Source organism: Nicotiana tabacum, chromosome 17 (assembly GCF_000715075.1).
Source record: "Nicotiana tabacum cultivar K326 chromosome 17, ASM71507v2, whole genome shotgun sequence".
Lineage (NCBI taxonomy): Eukaryota > Viridiplantae > Streptophyta > Magnoliopsida > Solanales > Solanaceae > Nicotiana > Nicotiana tabacum.
This window is the reverse complement of record NC_134096.1, coordinates 147,890,675-147,911,938: the sequence shown is the minus strand read 5'-3', so window position 1 is coordinate 147,911,938 and position 21,264 is coordinate 147,890,675. Positions and strand designations below refer to the sequence as shown.

Sequence of the window (21,264 nt, the reverse complement as noted above, 5' to 3'; positions counted from 1 at the left end):
CGTTTGTAAACTTTCAAGGTTTACAAGTAATCCTAGTAATACTCACCGGAAAGCTATAATTAGAATACTTGGATATTTAAAGAGAACAAAACAATTGGGCATTTGTTATAATGATTTTTCTACTGTATTAGAAGGATATTCTGATGCGAGTTGGGTTACAGATATACATGATAGTAAGGCTACTTCAGGTTGGATATTTACCTTGGGGGGTGGCGCCATTAGTTGGGCATCCAAGAAGCAAACTTGCATTTTTCATTCTACTATGGAATCCGAATTTATTACATTAGCAGCTGCCGGAAAAGAAGCAGAATGGCTAAGAAATATGTTACTAGATATAAAGTTGTGGCCACAACCTATGCCAGCCATTTCAATATTTTGTGATAGTGAGACTACTATGTGTATAGCTCACAATAATATATATATAATGGGAAATCAAGACATATAAGCTTAAGGCATGCTTATATAAGAGAATTAGTTACAAATGGAACTATAGCTATAGTGTATGTGAGATCAAACAAGAATTTGGCAGATCCACTAACAAAGGCATTAAATAGAGATGCAGTACATCAAACTAGTGAAGGAATGGGGCTAAAACTCTTAAATTAACATAAGTGATTGGAACCCAACTTTGAGTTAGTATACAATCTAACAATATAAGTTCAATGGATAATAACAAGTTGCTTGTGTTGATTAAGCACGAATCTTCTCAATTAGAGCCTAGATTCCTATGTACTGTTTACTCTTATGTGAGGAGTTTAGGAGTTGTTAAATGTCTGTAATAACAGGGGCATAATGACAAACTTCCTAGTGCATACTGTTACAAGAAAGAGAGTGAATTAATTCTTAATGAAATTAGCAAATGTCTGTAGTAACATGGACATAAAGTCTATTTCCACCTATATGAATATTGAGGTGGTGCCGCTTCTAACAAGATTTAAGGAGTTGATCTTGTATATATTCATGAATTTGGATTAGCACATGGCCATAAAAGTGCTAAAGCATAATACTGGATTGTTTCGCTACTTTATAATGTTATGTGTGTGATACTTTCGGTTTGACAATGGAGTTTTGGTTCAAATCTTAGGATACCAATAACTTCGTCAAACTGTAAGGTACTTACACTAATGGAAAGTTCAAATCTATATAAGATACTTTTCGGTATGCATGATATTATGAGATATTGCAAACTAGTGGGGGATTGTTAGAGTAGTTTGTAAATATGTGGAAGTCCCACATCGATGGCTTTGTAAATATGTGGGAGTCCCACATTGATGGCCACAAGCCATTTAGTTGGCTTTTATCTTATTTTCGTATTTTATTTTGGAACAACTTTTTGCTATTTAAAATTAAAATTTAAAATTAAAATTTTGAATTAACAGAAAAATTGTGGCTATTCGTGAAAAGGGGCAACTCTTCAGAAAAAAGTTTCCTTTTCTTATCTATAAATACGGAAGACATCCAGAAGTAGCGAATTTAATCTGCACGTATGTTTGAGGCTTTGTTGTATCCTGATAGAGAATTGCTTGTAATCCCTAAGTATATACAGACAATAACTCTTGAAAGATAGTGATCTTTCACGCCTCAAAGTCTTTAATTGTCCGTTACTTACCTATTTTTTCTAACAATTAGTAGAGAATAACTTTAAATATAACTAGCTGATATGTATAAGTATGACAAAAAAATTCTCCAAATTAAGAAGGGAGACCATGATATATAAATAGTCAGAATTAATAAGTACTCATTTAGTCATTTATTGTAAGACGATGTACTTCAAACAATTCAATAGTGGAAATAATGAAATTTTGGATGAACTAACAGAGATACGCTAAGATTATAATAATAGCACTAATATCTAGAAGTAGATACAACAGTACCAACTGCCGCTTTCATCACATTGGTATTGTATAATATAAGCTCCCCACATTCAATGACGAACAACAGATAGCAACCCAACACCTAACCTCACTTCCCTAGTTCCCTTTTCTTGTTTATAAAACCCATCTCTCTAATCTCTTTTACTTCACCTCTCTCCATCCTCCATACACTCAGAAACAGCAACAAAAAAAGAGCTGAGAAAAATGGTGAACTTGGTAGAAGCTCAGAAACCTTTGTTGCATGGCCTAATGAAAATGGCTGGAATCAAACCTCATAGTATAGAGATAGAACCAGGCACTATTATGAACTTTTGGGTTCCTTCTGAAACCATAAAAAACACAAAGAAAAACAAGAAAATCACCACAACTACTCCTTTTTCCAATAACCAGTGCGCCACTTCCCCTGAAACCACCACAAAACCTGACCCCACCAAACCCGTAGTCGTTCTAGTCCATGGCTTCGCTGGCGAAGGAATTGTCACGTGGCAATTCCAAATTGGCGCATTGACTAAGAAATACTCTGTTTACGTACCGGACCTACTTTTCTTCGGTGGCTCAGTAACCGATTGCGACGATAGATCACCTGGTTTTCAAGCTGAGTGTTTGGCTAAAGGGCTAAGGAAATTGGGTGTGGAAAAGTGCATAGTGGTTGGGTTTAGTTATGGTGGAATGGTGGCGTTTAAGATGGCTGAAATGTATCCTGATTTGGTTGAGGCTTTAGTGATTTCTGGTTCCATATTGGCTATGACTGATTCTATTAGCACTTCGACGCTAAATGGTTTGGGATTCTCTTCTTCTTCTGAGCTGCTGTTGCCTACTTCTGTTAAGGGTCTAAAGGCACTTCTCAAAGTAGCTGCTTATAAGAAACTTTGGTTCCCTGATCGCCTTCACAGGGACTTTCTTGAGGTTAGTAAAATTTAATCTTAACTACTCCTATCTACAAGCTATAGATTATGTCCCTATTTGTTTAATTTTTTCTTACTTATTTCCAACTTAAACTCGTATACGACTTCTAATTCAGTGGGTGAAAACTCATTGTATACAGTATTAGTTTGTAAACTTGTAAATCGTTTGGTTTATACTAAAACATGTACTCCCTTCGTTCCAAATTCACATTTTTTCACTTTAGATATGGTCATTATATTCGCCGTGTTGAACATTGGTAAACTTTTACTAAGTTGTGTATGTTAATCACAAGTTCATTTTCGATTGTATAAATTATCGTGGCTTTAATATTCTTCACCTGAATCAGCTAAGTTTAAACAAAATGTTATTTATGGAACACGTTTTCCTTTTTTTCATGGAACTCGTTTTCCTTTTCTTTGCCAACAGAAGTCGAAAAAGGGAAGAAAGAAAAATAGAAAAAGAAAGACAGAGAAGATAATAGAGGAGATTGTAAGCCCATAGAGTCATAATAAATTTTTTTCTTCGATTCATGAATAATTGACTAAATTATTTTCTGGGGTAATCACCTAACCCTTAATATCAAAGATCAGTGGGCCCAATTGTTTAGAGTCCAAATCACGTCCCTTATTATAAATGCAGAAAACCTCGCACCAGTGCATGTTTATATCAAGAGATTGACATACGTGTTATACATCTATTAGCTTTGATATGTGCAGCAATAAGTCTCCAACTTTTTCATAACTTGAAGATATGAAACGTTGATTATATATCTCAGTGCAGATTTGTCCACATTTTCCAGTCCCCACTTATTTAAAAGGAGGCACCACGGTGTTCGCATTGCACAATTTCTGGCTATATATATTACATTAATTCTAACACGGCATTCACCCATATGTTTCATTCTTGACATCAGCGCCAGTTCGCTCAACCAACTACACCCAATAACTTTTCACATATGCCAACGACTTGAATAAGCCAAATGACTGAAAATCCATTTTAGAAGAGTAAATTTGCATAAAATCACTTAGATTCAGATTTTAGACCAGCTAGAGCAAGTCAAATTCGAAGTTTCTTAAACCAAATCTTGGTTGTCTCAAGTTTATTTCGAGAATACCGAAGTAGTAAATTCATAATTTGATGAAATTAGGATTAATGATCTCTAGTCGAGAAGGAATGTTTGTTTTATACAATACTATTTCGCAACAAGTTTTCATCCCCATGTAATTCATATGTAAAGTGTAATAAAGTTCAACCCGAACAAAGGATCTTACTCCACTTAACAATAATGCTACTGATGTCAGGTAATGTTCACCAACAGAAAAGAAAGAGGAGAACTGCTAGAAGGCTTGGTAGTGAGCAACAAAGATACCAATATTCCAAATTTTCCACAGGTAATTGGCATTTCATGAGTTGTACTCTGCAATATTTTACACGGAGAACTTGTACGTGAGTTACTTATCTTTCTTTCCATCTATTAATGTGCCATTTTTTGATAGAGAATACATCTCCTCTGGGGTGAGAATGATCAAATTTTCAATTTGGAGCTTGCTCAGAACATGAAAGAGTAAGTTTACAGGCTTGACATGCTCTTACATACAAACTCAAACATATTTACAAAGAAGTTATTAAGTAGTTTCGCGATGCACCATTTGATATATGGTCCCGGATTTACAATTAACTATTTCATCAATAAATTTAGTAGAAATGCCACAGAGAAGTTGACAAAACCTGATGATGTTTTTTGTGTTACATGATGGCAGTCAACTAGGTGACAAGACTACATTTCATGGCATAGAGAAGGCTGGGCATCTGGTTCACCTAGAGCGACCTTGCGTCTACAACAGGTGTCTCAAGCACTTCCTTACTTCCCTGCATGCAGAAAAAGCCCAAATACTGAAGGACACTACCACAAATTCCACTATCTAATACCATGTAATTTTTGTCTTCTTATAAGAAGGAAAACAACTTCGTATTTCCTCTGTAATATTATTTATATAATTCGGGGTTCAGAATCAAAATTGATGCTTTAACACAGGATACTATAAACGTATATACATATTGCAAACTGCATTATTTTTGCTCCTCATGCATTAGCAGTCACTTGACACGAGAAACCCTTCTTGGACGTGACAATATATAATGGTACATGGTAAATGTGGAAGAAAACAAGTTCTCAGTGAAGCTACAATTGCATCAATTGTTCCGTTTAATTGTCTTACTGCAAATTTATTTGGCATCATCTGAAGGACTGCTGAATTTCTTCCAGTGTTTTCCCTTTGGTTTCTGGAACCCAAAGCCTCACGAAAACCACCGTAAAAGCTGATATCAGTGCATAAATAGTGAATGATCCTGCCAAATACACAAGTCTTTAGATATACTCCTACCATGGTGCAGAGAGAGAGAGAGAGAGAGAGAGAGAGAGAGAGAACCTCCTTTACTCCAAGTCAAAAGCAAATTTGCTGTCATTGTAACAAGCCATGCTGAAAACCAATTGGCCAGCGTTGCGACACTGCCACCCAGACTTTTGATGCTCACTGGCAGAATCTGCACAACTCAAAAGAAGGTAAACAGAATAAACTTCCTATAGTCATACAAACTTAGTATCTATTAGAGTAGTTGAGGCTCTTGAATCCTAAAAAGGAAGACTCATAAAACCTATGCTAGCATCCTTGAAGGATATCTCAAATTCAATAAGAATATATTTAGGAAGAAAATCTGAACCAAAAGCTTGTAAGGATAGCACATAAAGCGTGTCAATGATGCTTGAACTTCCTATAACACTAACATCATCACCAGATCTTTATTGCTAGTTTTGCTTAAAATATCTCAACTACAGTCTCCTGAGAATGTTACAGAGTGTGAATAGGCATTTTTTATTTAAGCTCTATCTTTAACCGTATTTAGGAAAATATATCTTTTCTGGCCTCATGAACTACAAATTAGCTTTACTATACCTCAGACATTATGATCCAAGGGATGGAGCCCAATCCTACACCAAATGCCATCACCAAGACCTGGATAATTAATAGGTAAATGGTCTCAGGAATGACAGAATGTAACGACAAATAACAGATGAGAGCAGGGTATAGTAGCGTGGGCACAATAGAAGGTGAGACAGGAACTTACCACAAGGCCCACCAGAGACAATACTGCAAGGAAGGGATGCCAATTTTCAGGCGTAAAACCCTGGGTTAAGTAGAAAAGAATAGTGGAGTGACAATAAAGAGAGTCAATCCCAACACCAATAAAGAAATCTCATTAAATTCAGATAATAGCTTGATCAATTCTTACAAATGTAAATTTAACTAACTGACCTTCAGGTAGAATGCCATTGCCACAAGGAAGCTGCTAAGGGTCATTACGGATGAGGATACCTGAAGAAAGAGTATAGAAAAGTTATCATTTGCTTTCTTTTTCAGCAAATAGAAACTTCTACGTGAAATTCTGGAAGACTCACAATAAGGAGTAGCCTGCGTCCCGCCTTGTCCACCAGTGATGCAGAGATACCAGTCACAATGACCTATAAAAGATGTACATTAAATTTGAACAATATATGCATATAAGCTAACATTAGATCCAAGGAAGGGGACCTACCTGAATAGCCCCGATACCAAATGTTGCAGCTTTATTTGATGAAATTCCTGCATATTTGAAGAGCATTCAATTAAAATCATATATTGAACCAGTTGTAACATTCCATAACCTCTCTACGATTAGGTGATACTATGCATACAATCTAATTCTGATACACCTGGAATTAATTTGGCAAATGAAAGAATAGGCTCGTTATACTTTCTAAGAGTGGACAACTGCACATCATGAAGATTAAGATCACAGTTTGTAGTAACTTGTCTATTCTACCTGATTCTACCACAAAAAGTCTCCTGGAATGGGCCCTTAATTCTCCAATTTATCATCTCTTTAGGACAGTGTTATGAACAATTATGTTCTGGATGGACATCATGTTACAACGCGGTTGGGTTATGTATGAATATAAAATATCTACCTGGTATTTGGTAAAGTTTTTTGCCAAATACACACCCAAAGGAACTGTGGTGTATGTGGATCTGGATGGTGGCATATTACCTTAGGGAACTGTGGTGTATGTGAATCTGGATAATGGCATATTACCTTAGATTGAGAGATAATTACAGATGACACTTCATACTTTTTAGCTATTAAAAAGAAATAACTGAATGAGGATTGTGGGACGTATAACATAGGAAGCATTTCTCAGGAACCGATAAAGCGAAATGAAAAGTGCACAAGGCATGGCATATTTGAATAGTCACTCATTAACTAACAGAGTTCCATATCAGTTTTCATCAACCAGATTTGCCAGGCATATGGTTAAGCTAAAGCAAGAAGCGGCTTGCTTTTAAGGTTCCCGATAAAGAGATAAATGATATTGGAAGGAATTCCAAAAAGGAATAAATATTAAAACTCCATTTTCACAAACATACAAAAGAAATTCAGCACAACTGAAAAAATAAGCTGTATATCATAGTATTAGTCATCTTATTGCTTGCTTTCTAGAGTACCTTAAAAATGTGGCTTGATTGTTATGAATCATATTTAGGATTTCTTTGCAGTTAATAGGTTTAAAAATTTTATTATAATAAGTTAATAGTTCAAAATTTGTCTTTTGAGATAGATTGTGGTACTGCAAATTCTCTTCGGCTTCATTTAGCATCACATTTGTAAAGCTGGTTATTGGCTCCAATTACAGTTCTCAGTAGCTGTCTAGTTTCCTTATTTCTTCCAGATTGCTGAAACATGGCTATTAAACAAGAGGGAACAAAAACTACAAGAAAGATACACATATTTATCTTCCATCCCCTCTCCCACAAAACGGAGTCCTCCTCATCCCACTCTATTGCAAGATGTTATCTAGGATGCAGAGGAAACAATTCATTGGTTTTTTTTTTTTTTTTTTTTTTTTTTTTTTTTTTTTTTCAAATTCCTTTTCCCATTTCTGATATCCAGATTATTACTTTTCTTACCGTTTATATCAACAGTAAATAACAAAAAGAATGGCACAATTGTATTTGCTTCCTCCTCCCTTCGAGCTAGCTTTTGGGGTGTGAGTTAGGCCCAAGGCTTATATTTAACATGGTATCAGAGCCAGGCCCGTGGTCGATGTGGGCCCCCAAAAGAGGGGGCAGAATGCCCCCGGACCAATTGAAGGGCAGGTGAAAATAACCCCGGTCCATGATTGTGCATGCTCCACACCGGACAGTGGAACCCCGAATAAAGAATGTCCGGATCTGGGCGTGAGGGGGATTGATGAATGGAGTGAATCCCACATCGGACCGGGATGAGATCGGCTTGGGCAATCCTCCTCCCTTCGAGCTAGCTTTTGGGGTGTGAGTTAGGGCCAAGGCTTATATTTAACTCTAATCATTTGATGATCCTGGTATGCATTTCTACAGATAATGAAGGAACTGAACTGACCAGCAGATTTGAAAATGTTACTGGAATAGAATAGAACGCCATTAACGCCACTGAGTTGCTGGAGTGCGAGTAGTCCAATACCTACCTGAATAAAATCACCCCATAGAGTGAGCCTTGACATATAAACCAGCATATTTAGAAACTTAGAATTCAACACAAATGTGTACCAGCAAAGGATAGTAATATCGCCGTCTCTTAAGCTCGGAAAATCGAATGGTAACTTTTTTAGTTGACGATCTCACAGATTTCTAGACAAATGACAGGAGAAACAAATGAGCATAAACACATTGTAGTAATTTAGTTGCAAGAAGCTTCTACAGTGCAATTTGAGGGTTCAAAATAGTTGAGAAACCAGCATTAAACATGTTCAATATATTACCTTGATCTCATTCACTTCTGAGGATATATCTGTGTCAAATCCTCGTAGAACTTGCAAAGAGGTCTCAAAATCTTCATTCAGCCCGTTTTTAGCCTACATAATACGGTGTTGCAATCAGTACAGCATAACAATGAAAATGTAGTCATGACAAACATAAGTTTGGAACTCATACCAACCAACGAGGAGATTCAGGTATAAAAAATAGACCAGGTATCAAAATCATGCATGGCAACATTCCTGCATAGTGGAATTATAAGTTGAAAAAAGTTAACTGATGTAAAGGTTAATAAATATGTTCGAATCAAGGATACGAGTGACTTCACATTAAGTTCAACAGTCCAAACAGAAGAATGGAAATTCTATTTGATACACAGAAAAGCATCAGCTCATTCAATATTTTTAAGTTGCTTCAATGAACTTGCAGATGAAGAACAACTTCATATAGTTCTCAAAGGAGTGATTTTAGACAGAAGGACAACTTATTTCAGCAAGATGAATGTCATCAAATGCTAACTTGATAAACTATTTCCAACTAATTCTACCACCGTAAGAACAGAAAAATTAAATAAGACAACAATCAATTTGTCAACCACCAAATGGTTAGGGAAACATATTGCTCACCTAAAACTGCAAGAACTCTCCAGCTTACAAATAATCCCAATAGATATACCAGCATTATCCCCACTGTTACAGAGAGCTAATTCCAAGAGATCAAATGATTAGCCATGATTAAAAACCATAAAACTTAGATGACAGAATGACCAGGTATAAGTGTAAAGCCAACACAAAACCAACCTGGTTAATGGATCCAAGAACTCCCCTCATGTTTTTAGGTGAAATCTCTGCTATATATACAGGCACCTGGAGATAACAAGCAAGAAGATTCCAGCAAGCAGGACTATTTCATAACTTCAACAAGAACAATACAGAAGCTAAACACTTAAGATTACCACATAGGAAATAATGCCGACACCGAAACCTTCCAACAACCTTCCCATATATAAAAATGAGACATCCTGTTAAAATTGAACAAAGAGCACATACTTTCAAGTTAATTACTACCTATAAAAGATGCAGATGCAACCAGAAGATGCACGATATAACAACTAATCACTTACAGTGGCAAATGAAACAGCGAGCCATCCAATAATATTAGGAATTGATGCAATCATTAGTGTCTGCATTTCAGAAAGAAGACGGATAACTGGAAAAAGTTACTAAGGAACCAGTGGAAAGATAAAAGAAAATATTGTCATAGCATCAAACTTCTGTTGAGGCGAGTTTTAGTGTAAGGGTAGAGTTGCTCCATTGGTGACATGTAGCTCACAAATTTGATGTGTGAGAACAATTTATTTGCAGAAATACATTGTGCATAGAGTAAGCCCTTTATCAAATTTTCTATATTAATCATTAAGAAACAAGACTTTATTGTCGAAAGTGTCTTAAAATTTTACCCCTTTTCGTCCAATATATTCTGATATTTGACCGCTTGCAATTGCGCCAACCATTGCTCCAACATTTGCTAAAGATCCAAACACCGAAAACTGTTTATGAAAAAGGAGCGGTATGTTTAACAAACATCAGTAAAATTATCAATAAAACCGGCTACCTATGAACTTTTTAAAGAAAAGGACGGCATAGCACACAGTTTTGATCGTATCACTAATTCTAATTCTAATTCTTTCAGTTTAGAACTTGTAGCTTAGCTAAACGAGAAACCACCTTATGTTGGTTTTGTACAAAAAACAAAAGTGGAAAAAGTACTAATTAGAAGGAAAAAAAAAAAAGGCGGTAAAGAAAGAAAACCCAAACCTCTGAAATGGTAAGTCCAAGATCGCTGGTGATTTCGGACTGCGTAGGATTAGAGTAGCCACACTGCAAAATTACAAAACCAACCACAATAATTAATCATTAAAAGACGGAATGCAAATGCAAGATGGTCAGGGGCGATTAATGGTAATAATTTTGTTTCATATATATAAATACTTCAAGTCGAAAGCAAATTATTAATCTCGAAAGATGGTGAAGAAATTATAATACAGTGAAGCCAAGTTGAACGGGGCCTAATGCAACGATGAGGACACAGAGATAAATGGAGATGGATTCGCGGAGGATTTGGGCGGAGGAGCCCATCATACTGGACTGCCTGGAGCTCATACGATACCAGCTTCCAGTGTGCAGCAACGGCTTCCGAAGCCCATCTTCGGCGCTGGTATCATCTCGGAAACTCATCGTCGTTCCACCTTCCTTCTTTTCTCTTTCCCTTTCCCTTTCCCTTTTCCTTTCCCTTTCGGATGAAGGTGTAAGATCAAAGGAGGACAAAGGGGATTCATGAAGTTGGCAATGGCGTATATATCGCAACTGACTCTAAAATAACGGTGAACCATTCCAGCGGCAATTGAAGCGGGATGGACACCGTTCTTATTTATAACTTCCTTTTTGTTTATGGTTTGAAATCTATGTCGTTTTACCGTGAAATTTAATTTAATTTAATTTTATCATGATTAAGTGATAAACAGTAGTTTTTGGTGATAAGAGCACTTAAGACTAATAATCTCCAAGGAAGATAAATTAAGGTTCTTATTTTACATTGACCAATAATATTCCGCTCTAATTGAATAAGCCAAAAAAGAAAAAGAATTTACTTGTTTTCGCAAGTTACACCACATGCTAATTGGAACAAATATTTTGATAATGGTACAACTAAATTATATGATGTTTATTATCACCATAAAACACAAACCTACTGGAAATTGCTTTAGGATGAATGTGAATTGTGAGAATATCTTTATATTCATATTTATGAAAGTAGTTTGGATTTTTTTTTTGGGGGGGGGGGGGGGGGTTATATCTCTTTTATAGTACGTTTTTGTACTTCAATTATGTTATAGTTCGCAATTATACACAATCAACTATTTTCATCTTTTGTCCTCGAATTAAAATTGGTGTAACCTTTTTTCATTTGGTTAAAATTAATTTTCTTGTTTACCATTATGTGCTTTACATTTAAATTCTTATTGTTATAGAATTCAACGCGACAAAGTAATGTTATTCCAACAGTTTCAATTTTGTTGTTCTTCTAATATATCAATTATTTAACTTGATGATTTCCTTGTTTTCTATATTGCAACAACACATAATTTACATTTGAATATGAGGAACGTTGGCTACGGTTGCAAATACTCCACGTTACTGTAACCTTCTTTTTATAACTTCATACATACCAAGAAGCTATTATTGAATAAAAGTAGCATTTTGTAGTTAACTTGCACAAACTTGATTAATATATGTCTTCCTTAGAGAGTCTAGATCATTGCCAAGCTATTCATGGTGTACATATGCATAGAAGCAACAGTCAATTTTGATTGATACATTAATAGTTGCTGCAATAAAAGAGTTAATTAATTATAAATTTTGGTTGCATGTACAAGTAACTTTTGGTTGATTTAAAATTACGACTCCTTTTATTTGTCAATTTAGCAAAAGAAAGTTAGTTGAACTCTACAAATATAATTGTATTCGAAAGTTAATACGATAATCACATGTCAAATTTTAGTAGTTTGGTGTTTTAATACTTTATGAGGTAACTATCTATTAAATCAAAAAATAATATCTTCTAATTTCTAAATTTAACTTTTAAACCAGAAAGTATTTAATGAACGAAAAAGATATGCTTAACTTTACAGCATAATCAACAAAAAGATTCCAAGTGGCAAAGGTAACAATTTCTCAACCTCCCTATCTAGAAGGCAAAACAAAATCTAGCTCCACATAATTTGGATATGAATCCTTTGCTTCTCTATGTTATCATATTATAACAAAAATAAGGCTACTTGGGCTGCAAACTTCAATCCTTAATAAAAGCATTTTTTTTGTTTCATTTTTTTCAAACCTTCAAAAAAAAAATTTATATACTACATTGTAACGACCCGACTTGTCGTTTTAAGAATTAACGCCCCGTTCAGTGACTTAAAGTCTCGAGCAATTTCGCAATATGTATTATGACCCCACGGGTATGGTCGAGTTTGATTTACTGAAGATTCGAATTAAATTAAAAGAACAATCCTTATTTAGAAACATAAATGGAAAGAGTTGACTGGAGAGTTGACTTTTGAATAAACGACCTCGGATTCAAATTCTGATGGTTTCAATAGCTCCGTATGGTGATTTTGGATGTAGCAGCATGTCCGAAAAATTATTTGGAAGTCCGTAGTAGAATTTGGCTTCAAATGGCGAAAATAGAATTTATGGGAAGTTTGACCGGAAAGTTGACTTTTTGATATCGGGGTCGGAATCCAGTTCTGAAAATTTGTATAGGTCTGTTATGTCATTTATGACTTGTGTGCAAAATTTGAGGTCAATCGGACGTGATTTGATAGGTTTCAGCATTAAATGTAAAAGTTAGATTTTTTTAGTTTCATTAAGCATGAATTGAGGTATGATTCGTGATTCTAGCATTGTTTGATGTAATTTGAAGTTTTTACTAAGTTCGTATGATATTTTAGGACTTGTTGGTATGATTTGACGGGTCCCGATGGGTTTAAGTATATTTTTGGATCATTGGTTGAGAGACTAGTAAAGTTAAGAAATTTGGGAGTTTGACCATGGTCAATATCGGGTCAAGACGACCTTATTTCAGTATTTTGAGTAGGCGAGCAGGTCCGTAGCATATTTTATGATTGAAATTCATATATGGTTTATGTCCTGGAGGTTCCGGATGAGTTCCAGGATGGTTTCACACCATTTCGAATAAGTTTGAGTTTGCTGGTTTCTAGTGACGTACTGATCATTCACAATTGCGAACCAGTTATGGCAATTACAAAATAACTGTTCATTTATGGAAATTTCAAACCATTTATGGCAATTGCAAAAACACTGTTCATTTATGACAATTGCGAACCATTTATGGCAATTGCGAAAACACTATTCATTTATGGCAATTGCGAACCATTTATGGCAATTGAGAAAACATTGTTCATTCGCAATTGCAAACCATTTATCTCAATTGCGAAAACACTGTTCATTCACAATTGCGAACCATTTATCGCAATTGCGAAAACACTATTCATTCGCAAATGCGAAATTTTTGCCGCAAATATGAACCTGGGCAGAAACTTAAGGATTGAAAATCTGTCATTTCTTTATTTTTGATTGGGATTATTGGAGCTCGATTTTTGGGCGATTTTGAGGATTTTTTCACAATTTTGACTAGGGTAAGTGTTCTATCTCCTAAAGTGATTATATTTCATGAATCTATGGTTATATTCATCGTTTAACTCGAATTTAAATGGAGAAAATCAAGATTTTTGTAAAATCTTCTAAAAACGAAAATTTAATATTTGGAGGTCGAGTTGTTATTGGAATTCGATAAAATTGGTATGGTTGAACTCGTATCGAAATGTGTGTTCGGATTTTATAAAAATTATGTCGGGTTTCGAGAGGCGAGCCCTGCGTTGACTTTTGGAATAAATTTTTAGGTCGACGTATTATTATCCGGAATTATTTTTGATGAATTTTAATGAAGTTATACAATTAATTTGGATAGATTTGAGCGGTCCGGAGGTCAATTCAAGCAAGATGGCAATTTTGGAATACCGGCATAACTTTAAAAAGGTAAGTGTCTTGCTTAACCTCGAGTGGGGGAATTACCCCTTAGGCATTGAGTCTTATGTTCCATTTGTGAAATGTAAAAAGCCGTGTACGCGAGGTGACGAGTACGTACTCGGACTTATATGTGTAAAATATATTGGGTTAAAGTCTTAGGCATATTGTGTAGTAAATTGGATATTGGTCGATATTTATTTAATCATTTGTTTGCCATGCTTCAATTCGCATTTATTGAATTTATTTTTGTATGACAATTTGAGGAGATTATTACTTGTATAATTATGTGAATTCTATGAATTTGATGATTTGATATTTCTTGAAATTTAATTTTATTATGAATTTTTTCTCTGCAAATAATAAATTAAATGAGCTTAAAAAAGGTTTTTATATAATTATTGAGAATTTGGATTAATGATCTCTGTTGATTGTTTTTGAGGTCTTATACACATTGTGTGGAGCCTTCGGCTATTTGTTGTGAAATTAATTAAATTATTATATCTTTGGAATTGTGGTGGCCATTGGGCAAATTGTGTTATGAATTGATTTTTGTTATGTTGCCGTGATAATATTCTGTGTAAATTGTTGAGTTATTATTTTGAGGATATAAGGGTGGCATTTCACTGTTGATATTATGTGGGTATAAGGGTGGCATTTCACTGTTATTGTGTGTGTTGGGATATTGTCTGGGTGGAGCGATAAAGGTGGCTATAGGAGTGATAAGGGTGGCTATGTGAGCGACAAGGGTGACTATAGGAGAGATACGGGTGGCTATATGAATGATAAGGGTGGCTATTATTATCAGGGCAGCGGGATAATGAAGGCTATTATAGGAGTGATAAGGGTGGCTATAGGAGAGATAAGGGTGGCTATTGTCAGGGATGATATGTGATGATGTGGAGTGGTTGCATTGGTAATTTTCACGTGATTTTGTGATTTTCTTGTGTTTATTTTTATACCTTGTGCAATTTGTCTTGTTGTTGGTAAGTTGATAATAGTCTGATTTATGTTAAAATTTGGAGCTTGTGGCTATTGCCAGGCGGATTATAAAATAAAATGTGGGCCCGAGGTGCCGTGAGTAAATAATGATGATATTGGCACGAGGTGCCGGAAAAAAATATAATGGTTTATTTATTGGCACGTAAATTGTCCGTGCAGTTGTAATATAAAAAGTGGGCACGAGGTGCCAGGGTAATATAATAATTTAATTATGGGCACGAAGTGCCGTGGAGATATGAAAGAGGGCTGAGACCCGTGTTTATGAAAAATATGAAAATGGGCTGAGACCCGTGTTTATGAAAAATATGAAAATGGGCTGAGACCCGTAGTTGTATGTCTATGAAATGAAGTGTCACATGGTGACTTTTTAATTGAAAGAATTATATTCAAAATATTTATTTGGAAGGATCTTTACTCAAAAAGATTTATTTGAAAGAATTACATTCGAAAGGTATTTATTTGAAGAAATTATATTTGAGAGAGATTTATTTAAATGAAGCATATTTGAAAGATATTTATTTGAAGGAATTATATTTGAAAAGGATTTATTTGAAAGAATTATATGTGAAAAATATTTAATTGAAGGACTTGAGTTAATTGGGTGTACTTATATTTATTAATCGTTGAACGATATTAATGGTATTTTTGTTGCCCTGCTATGCATTTCACTGGTTGATTTGTGTTGTCCTTATTGTTATTTGTTTCCTATTATTTGTATATCATATTGCACAGGTTTTTAGATTAGTGAGTCTCTTGACTGTACCTCGTCTCTACTCCACTGAGATTAGTCTTGTTACTTACTGGGTACTGACTGTGGTGTACTCATACTACACTTCTGCATATTTTTCTGCAGAGCCAGGTATTGGAGATATCGAACTTGGATAGAGTTAAAGCGAGATCGTAAGGATTCAAGGTTGAGCTACTTGGTCGTCGCAGTTCCTTGGAGTCTTTCCATTTTATTGTACTATTATTTATTATTCAAATAGTATTGGGTATTCGATCCTTGAGATCATTTCATGTATTTAGTTAGAGTTCGTGACTCAGTACTACCAGTCTTGGAAGGTTGTTATATTCATATTTGTTCCGCTGTTAGTTTCTATTTAAAAAAAAATGGCTTCAAAATGTAATGGAATTCGACTTACCTAGTCTTAGAGATTAGGTGCCATCACGACGTATGTGGAGGGATTTTGGGTCGTGACAAGTTGGTATCAGAGCTCTAGGTTCATAGGCTCTACGAGTCACGAACGAGTTTAGTAGAGTCTTGCGGATCGGCACGGAGACGTCTATACTTATCTTCAAGAGGCTATAGAGCTAGTAGGAAAAAATTCACTTCTTTATTCCTTATCATGCGGCATTTATTCAGCTTGAAGCATATATATTATGTTCTTTTGCATCCACTCGTGTATGAAATTGCGTACTTGGTATCAGCTATGCGCCAACGGTTCGTGATACTACAGAGGGGTTATAAGGGAGCCAGGGTTGCTCAACCATTATTACAACGTGTTGTCCAGATCGAGGATGCACAAGTATTGAGACATCATTCAGTTGTGCACATTGGGGTGCAGCAAGTTCTGACATCTAGTTGATAAGTATGATATTAAAAAGGTTTAATTAATTGCCTAATTATCACAATTGGGGTAGGGTCACGAGGTGGATATAGATCTAAAATAGTTGGTGGTATTAGAGACTATATTTCATATGGAATTTTCATTTAGCGAAGGGTACATACGCAGCCAACGCACTGGAAGAAGCGAGTTTAACTGTCACGAGGATGACATACGCCAAATAAATGGCTTGAGGTGTCTTATGACCGGTGTCCTACGAGAGATGAAGGTTAGTTTTGTGGATAATCGGAATGTGTCCTATGGCTTCGCACCAAGTGAGGAAGTCCACTATCAGCGATCAGATTGCGGGGTCATGTGTTACATGAGTTTTGGCCTGAGATGTATTTATGTAGTATTGAAGGGTTCTCCGCAACTTGTATATGATTAAGAGCTGAGATTTGTATGAGATGATGCTGGGACTTGCAGTATTCCCGCGTCCTTAATAATTCTACATTTCAGTATCAACGGGGTCGTGGAAATAATTTTAGAATAATCGGGGTGTTCCAGTAAGTTCTTTAATGCACCACCAACATGGAGTCCCTATAATGGTTATTCCAGTTATCCGGCGTAGACTCAGTGTGAGCAGTCGTACCCGCATAGGGGTTGTTATGAGTGAGGTGATACTAGACATATCAAGAGAAATTGTCCCAGACTTGGGAGGGGTGAATTTCATCAAAACTCTCAGGCTACAAGTTTTATTCTAGTTAATACTCTACGTGCATAGCCATTTAGGGGTGGAGGACAGGAGGGTAGAGGGCGCCTAAGAGGTGGAGGCCCGGCCCGTTGATATGGTTGATATAGTGTGACTGAGGCCACTACACCAGATGGTGTCGTTACGGGTACGATCCTGATTTGTTATAAAAGAATATTTTTCCTTTATTTGATTTGGTTCTGAAAATTGAGGTGAGTCCTCCTATTATGCTCCATTTATGGGTGAGCTTCATAATTTTGTGATCCACTTATATGTTTATCCCTGTTGGGAGATTTGAAGATGTGAGTCTTTTCTGTCATTTTTATTTTTGTGCACTATTGAGTGCTATAAGTCCAAAAGTAATTTTTATTATTCATTACAGTGGGTTTAATGTGTTTTAGAATAATTGATTACAATTTTATGAATTATATGCCCTACCGGTATGAGGGTTCATTATGTGTTGTGAAAAATTATTTACGGAATTTATTGAAAAGAAGAAAGAAAGAAAATTGAAAATTTCAGTTGGCACAATGTGCAAAATACTTGTGATTCGGAGTTGAGGACGAGATCCTCATATTTTGATTATGATGTAAAATATTTAAATTGGGCTACGAGCCGCGGTGGAAGTGATATAAGGACGAGGTCCTTGTGATGAAAATTTTATGAGTTTAAATTCTCCTTTTTGTGAAATTAAATTGTACTATAGTATTAATATTGAGACATGCCTGTTAGGCTTATTTGACAATTCTTGTATATTGTTTGTGCATATTTAGCCATATTCGTGCTATAAGCACTGGGTTTTAGCCTATAAGGTGAGTACCCAGATAGCGTTAAATGTGACTCGTTGAGTCGGGTAAATGGTTATGAGGTCTTCATGTCTCACATTTTGCTGTCAGTGTTGTGAAAATTCGAAATGAGGTTTTGGTTAATATGAGGTTAGTTGACGATGTTGTAATCGATTATGAACAACTATTAAGACCAGAGATGTGGTGATGGGCATACATATGATGTGATTCATGTCCTGATATCATTATGATAATACAGTGCTTGTAATGCTGAGATTAGTGTTATTGATATATACATTATGGTGCCTTGTTGGGTTGTGGATGTGTTGTTAGGAGTTGTTTTAGTGTTACTCTGGCAGGTGGATAGGCCCATTTACAGGGGAAACTCTACCGAAATTTCTGAAAAATTTGGGAGTTAGAAAAATTTGGGAGATTGATATGTGTGAAAGAAGAGAAAAGTTATGTTATGTGTTTGAGGGCGGACTCTACTTCTCATTCAAGGGCGAATGATCCTAAGCGGGGGAGAATGTAACACCCTGAAAAAAAAATTCGAAATATTTCAACACTATCAAGAAAGTTTATGTATGCGTAGGCACGAGTTTCTATATCCAGTTGAGACTAATATCGTGCGTTGTTGAGAAAATTAGGCCTTTTGAAAATATTTGGAGTGTAAGAAATTGGTCTTAAAGTTTACAAATATGGATAAAAGAAATAATCTCAATTGAGACGGTGTTGTCAGATTTATCTCAAATGCGATAACGTGGGATCAACCGTGAGTATATGTGTAAAAATAAAATCATCAATTTGGTAACCTCAGAATAATTCTTAGCACGTTCGAGGACGAATATTTGTTTAAGAGGTGGAGAATGTAACGACCCAACTTGTCGTTTTAAGAATTAACGCCACGTTCAGTGACTTAAGGTCTCGAACAGTTTCGCAATATATATTATGACCCACGGGTGTGGTCGAGTTTGATTTACTGAAGATTCGGAATTAAATTAAAAGAACAATCCTTATTTAGAAGCATAAATGGAAAGAATTGATCGGAGAATTGACTTTTGAATAAATGACCTCGGATTCAAATTCTGATGGTTCCAATAGCTCTGTATGGTGATTTTGGATATAGGAGCGTGTCCGGAAAATTATTTGAAAGTCTGTAGTGGAATTTGGCTTGAAATGGCGAAAATAAAATTTTTGAAAAATTTGACCGGGGAGTTGATTTTTTGATATCGGGGTCGGAATCCAGTACTAAAATGTTGTATAGGTCCGTTATGTCAGTTATGACTTGTGTGCAAAATTTGAGGTCAATCAGACATGATTTGATAGGTTTCGGCATTAAATGTAGAAGTTGGAATTTTTTAATTTCATTAAGCATGAATTGGGGTATGATTCGTGGTTCTAGCATTGTTTGATGTAATTTGAAGTTTCGACTAAGTTCGTATGATATTTTAGGACTTGCTGGTATGATTTGACGGGTCCCGAGGGGCTTAAGTGTATTTTTGGATCATTAGTTGGGAGATTAGTAAAGTTAAGAAATTTGGGAGTTTGAACATGGTCAATATAGGGTCAAGACGACCTCCTTTCAGTATTTGGAGTGCGCGAGCAAGTCTGTAGCATATTTTATGATTGAAATTCATATATGGTTTGTGTCCGGGAGGTTCCGGATGAGTTTCAGGGTGGTTTCGGACCATTTCGGAGAAGTTTGAGTTTGCTGGTTTCTGGTGAGGTACTTTTCATTCGCAATTGCGAACCATTTATGGCAATTGCGAAAACACTGTTCATTTATGGCAATTGCGAACCATTTATGGCAATTGCGAAAAAACTGTTCATTTATGGCAATTGCGAACCATTTATGGCAATTGCGAAAACATTGTTCATTCTCAATTGCGAACCATTTATCTCAATTGCGAAAACACTGTTCATTCGCAATTGCGAACCATTTATCGCAATTGCGAAAATACTATTCATTCGCAAATGCGAATTTTTTGTCCGCAAATGCGAACCTGGGCAGAAACTTAAGGATTGAAAATGTGTCATTTCTTCATTTTCGATTGGGATTATTGGAGCTCGGTTTTGGGCGATTTTGAGGATTTTTTCACGACTTCGACTAGGGTAAGTCTTCTATATCCTAAAGTGATTATATTTCATGAATCTATGGTTATATTCATCGTTTACCTCAGATTTAAATGGAGGAAATCAAAATATTTGTAAAATCTTTCAAAAACGAAAATTTAATATTTGGAGGTCGAATTGATATTGAAATTCGATAAAATTGGTATGGTTGAACTCGTATCGGAATGGGTGTTCGAATTTTATAAAAATTATGTCGGGTTTCGAGAGGCGAGCCCCGCGTTGACTTTTGGAATAAATTTTTAAGTCGACGTATTATTATCCGGGAATTGTTTCCGATGAATTTTAATGAAATTATACAATTAATTTGGATAGATTTGAGCGGTCCGGAGGTCAATTCAAGCAAGAAGGTGATTTTAAAATATCAGCATAACTTCAAAAAGGTAAGTGTCTTGCTTAACCTCGAGTGGGAGAATTACCCCTTAGGCATTGAGTCTTATATGAAATATAAAAAGCCGTGTACGCGAGATGACAAGTACGTACTCGGGCTTATATGTGCAAAATATATTGGGTTAAAGTCTTAGGCATATTATGTAGTAAATTGGATATTGGTCGACATTTATTTAATAATTTGTTTTCCATGCTTCAATTCGCATTTATTGAATTTATTTTTGTATGACAATTTGAGGAGATTATTACTTGTATAATTATGTGGATTCTGTGAATTTGATGATTTGATATTTCTTGAAATTTAATTTTATTATGAATTTTTTCTTTGCAAATAATAAATTAAATGAGCTTAAAAAAGGTGTTTATATAATTATTGAGAATTCGGATTAATGAAGGCGTTGCCATATGCTGAGTAATTTCTATCTCTGTTGATTGTTTTTGAGGTCTT

The 21,264-nt window shown here is 35.5% G+C and overlaps 2 protein-coding genes across 2 annotated transcripts; one reads left to right on the top strand and one right to left on the bottom strand.

The window, feature by feature from the left end:
• Positions 1-1,885: 1,885 nt before the first annotated feature.
• Positions 1,886-4,798, top strand: LOC107817366 (uncharacterized). Its single transcript, XM_016643172.2, has 4 exons — positions 1,886-2,780; positions 4,082-4,171; positions 4,277-4,344; positions 4,541-4,798. The coding sequence occupies exons 1-4, from the start codon at positions 2,079-2,081 to the stop codon at positions 4,704-4,706; spliced, it is 1,026 nt and encodes a 341-aa protein (XP_016498658.1). The 5' UTR covers positions 1,886-2,078; the 3' UTR covers positions 4,707-4,798.
• LOC107817365 (sugar transporter ERD6-like 6) lies at positions 4,303-11,006 on the bottom strand. Its single transcript, XM_016643171.2, has 19 exons — positions 10,654-11,006; positions 10,426-10,488; positions 10,068-10,157; positions 9,732-9,791; positions 9,564-9,629; positions 9,409-9,474; positions 9,235-9,310; positions 8,786-8,850; positions 8,614-8,706; positions 8,402-8,482; positions 8,235-8,319; positions 6,375-6,421; positions 6,238-6,300; positions 6,095-6,154; positions 5,907-5,966; positions 5,735-5,794; positions 5,210-5,324; positions 5,000-5,129; positions 4,303-4,649 (listed from the first exon to the last, which is right to left on the bottom strand). Exons 1-18 carry the CDS (start codon positions 10,843-10,845, stop codon positions 5,017-5,019), a joined length of 1,455 nt encoding a protein of 484 aa, XP_016498657.1. The 5' UTR covers positions 10,846-11,006; the 3' UTR covers positions 4,303-4,649; positions 5,000-5,016.
• Between the last annotated feature and the right edge of the window lie 10,258 nt (positions 11,007-21,264).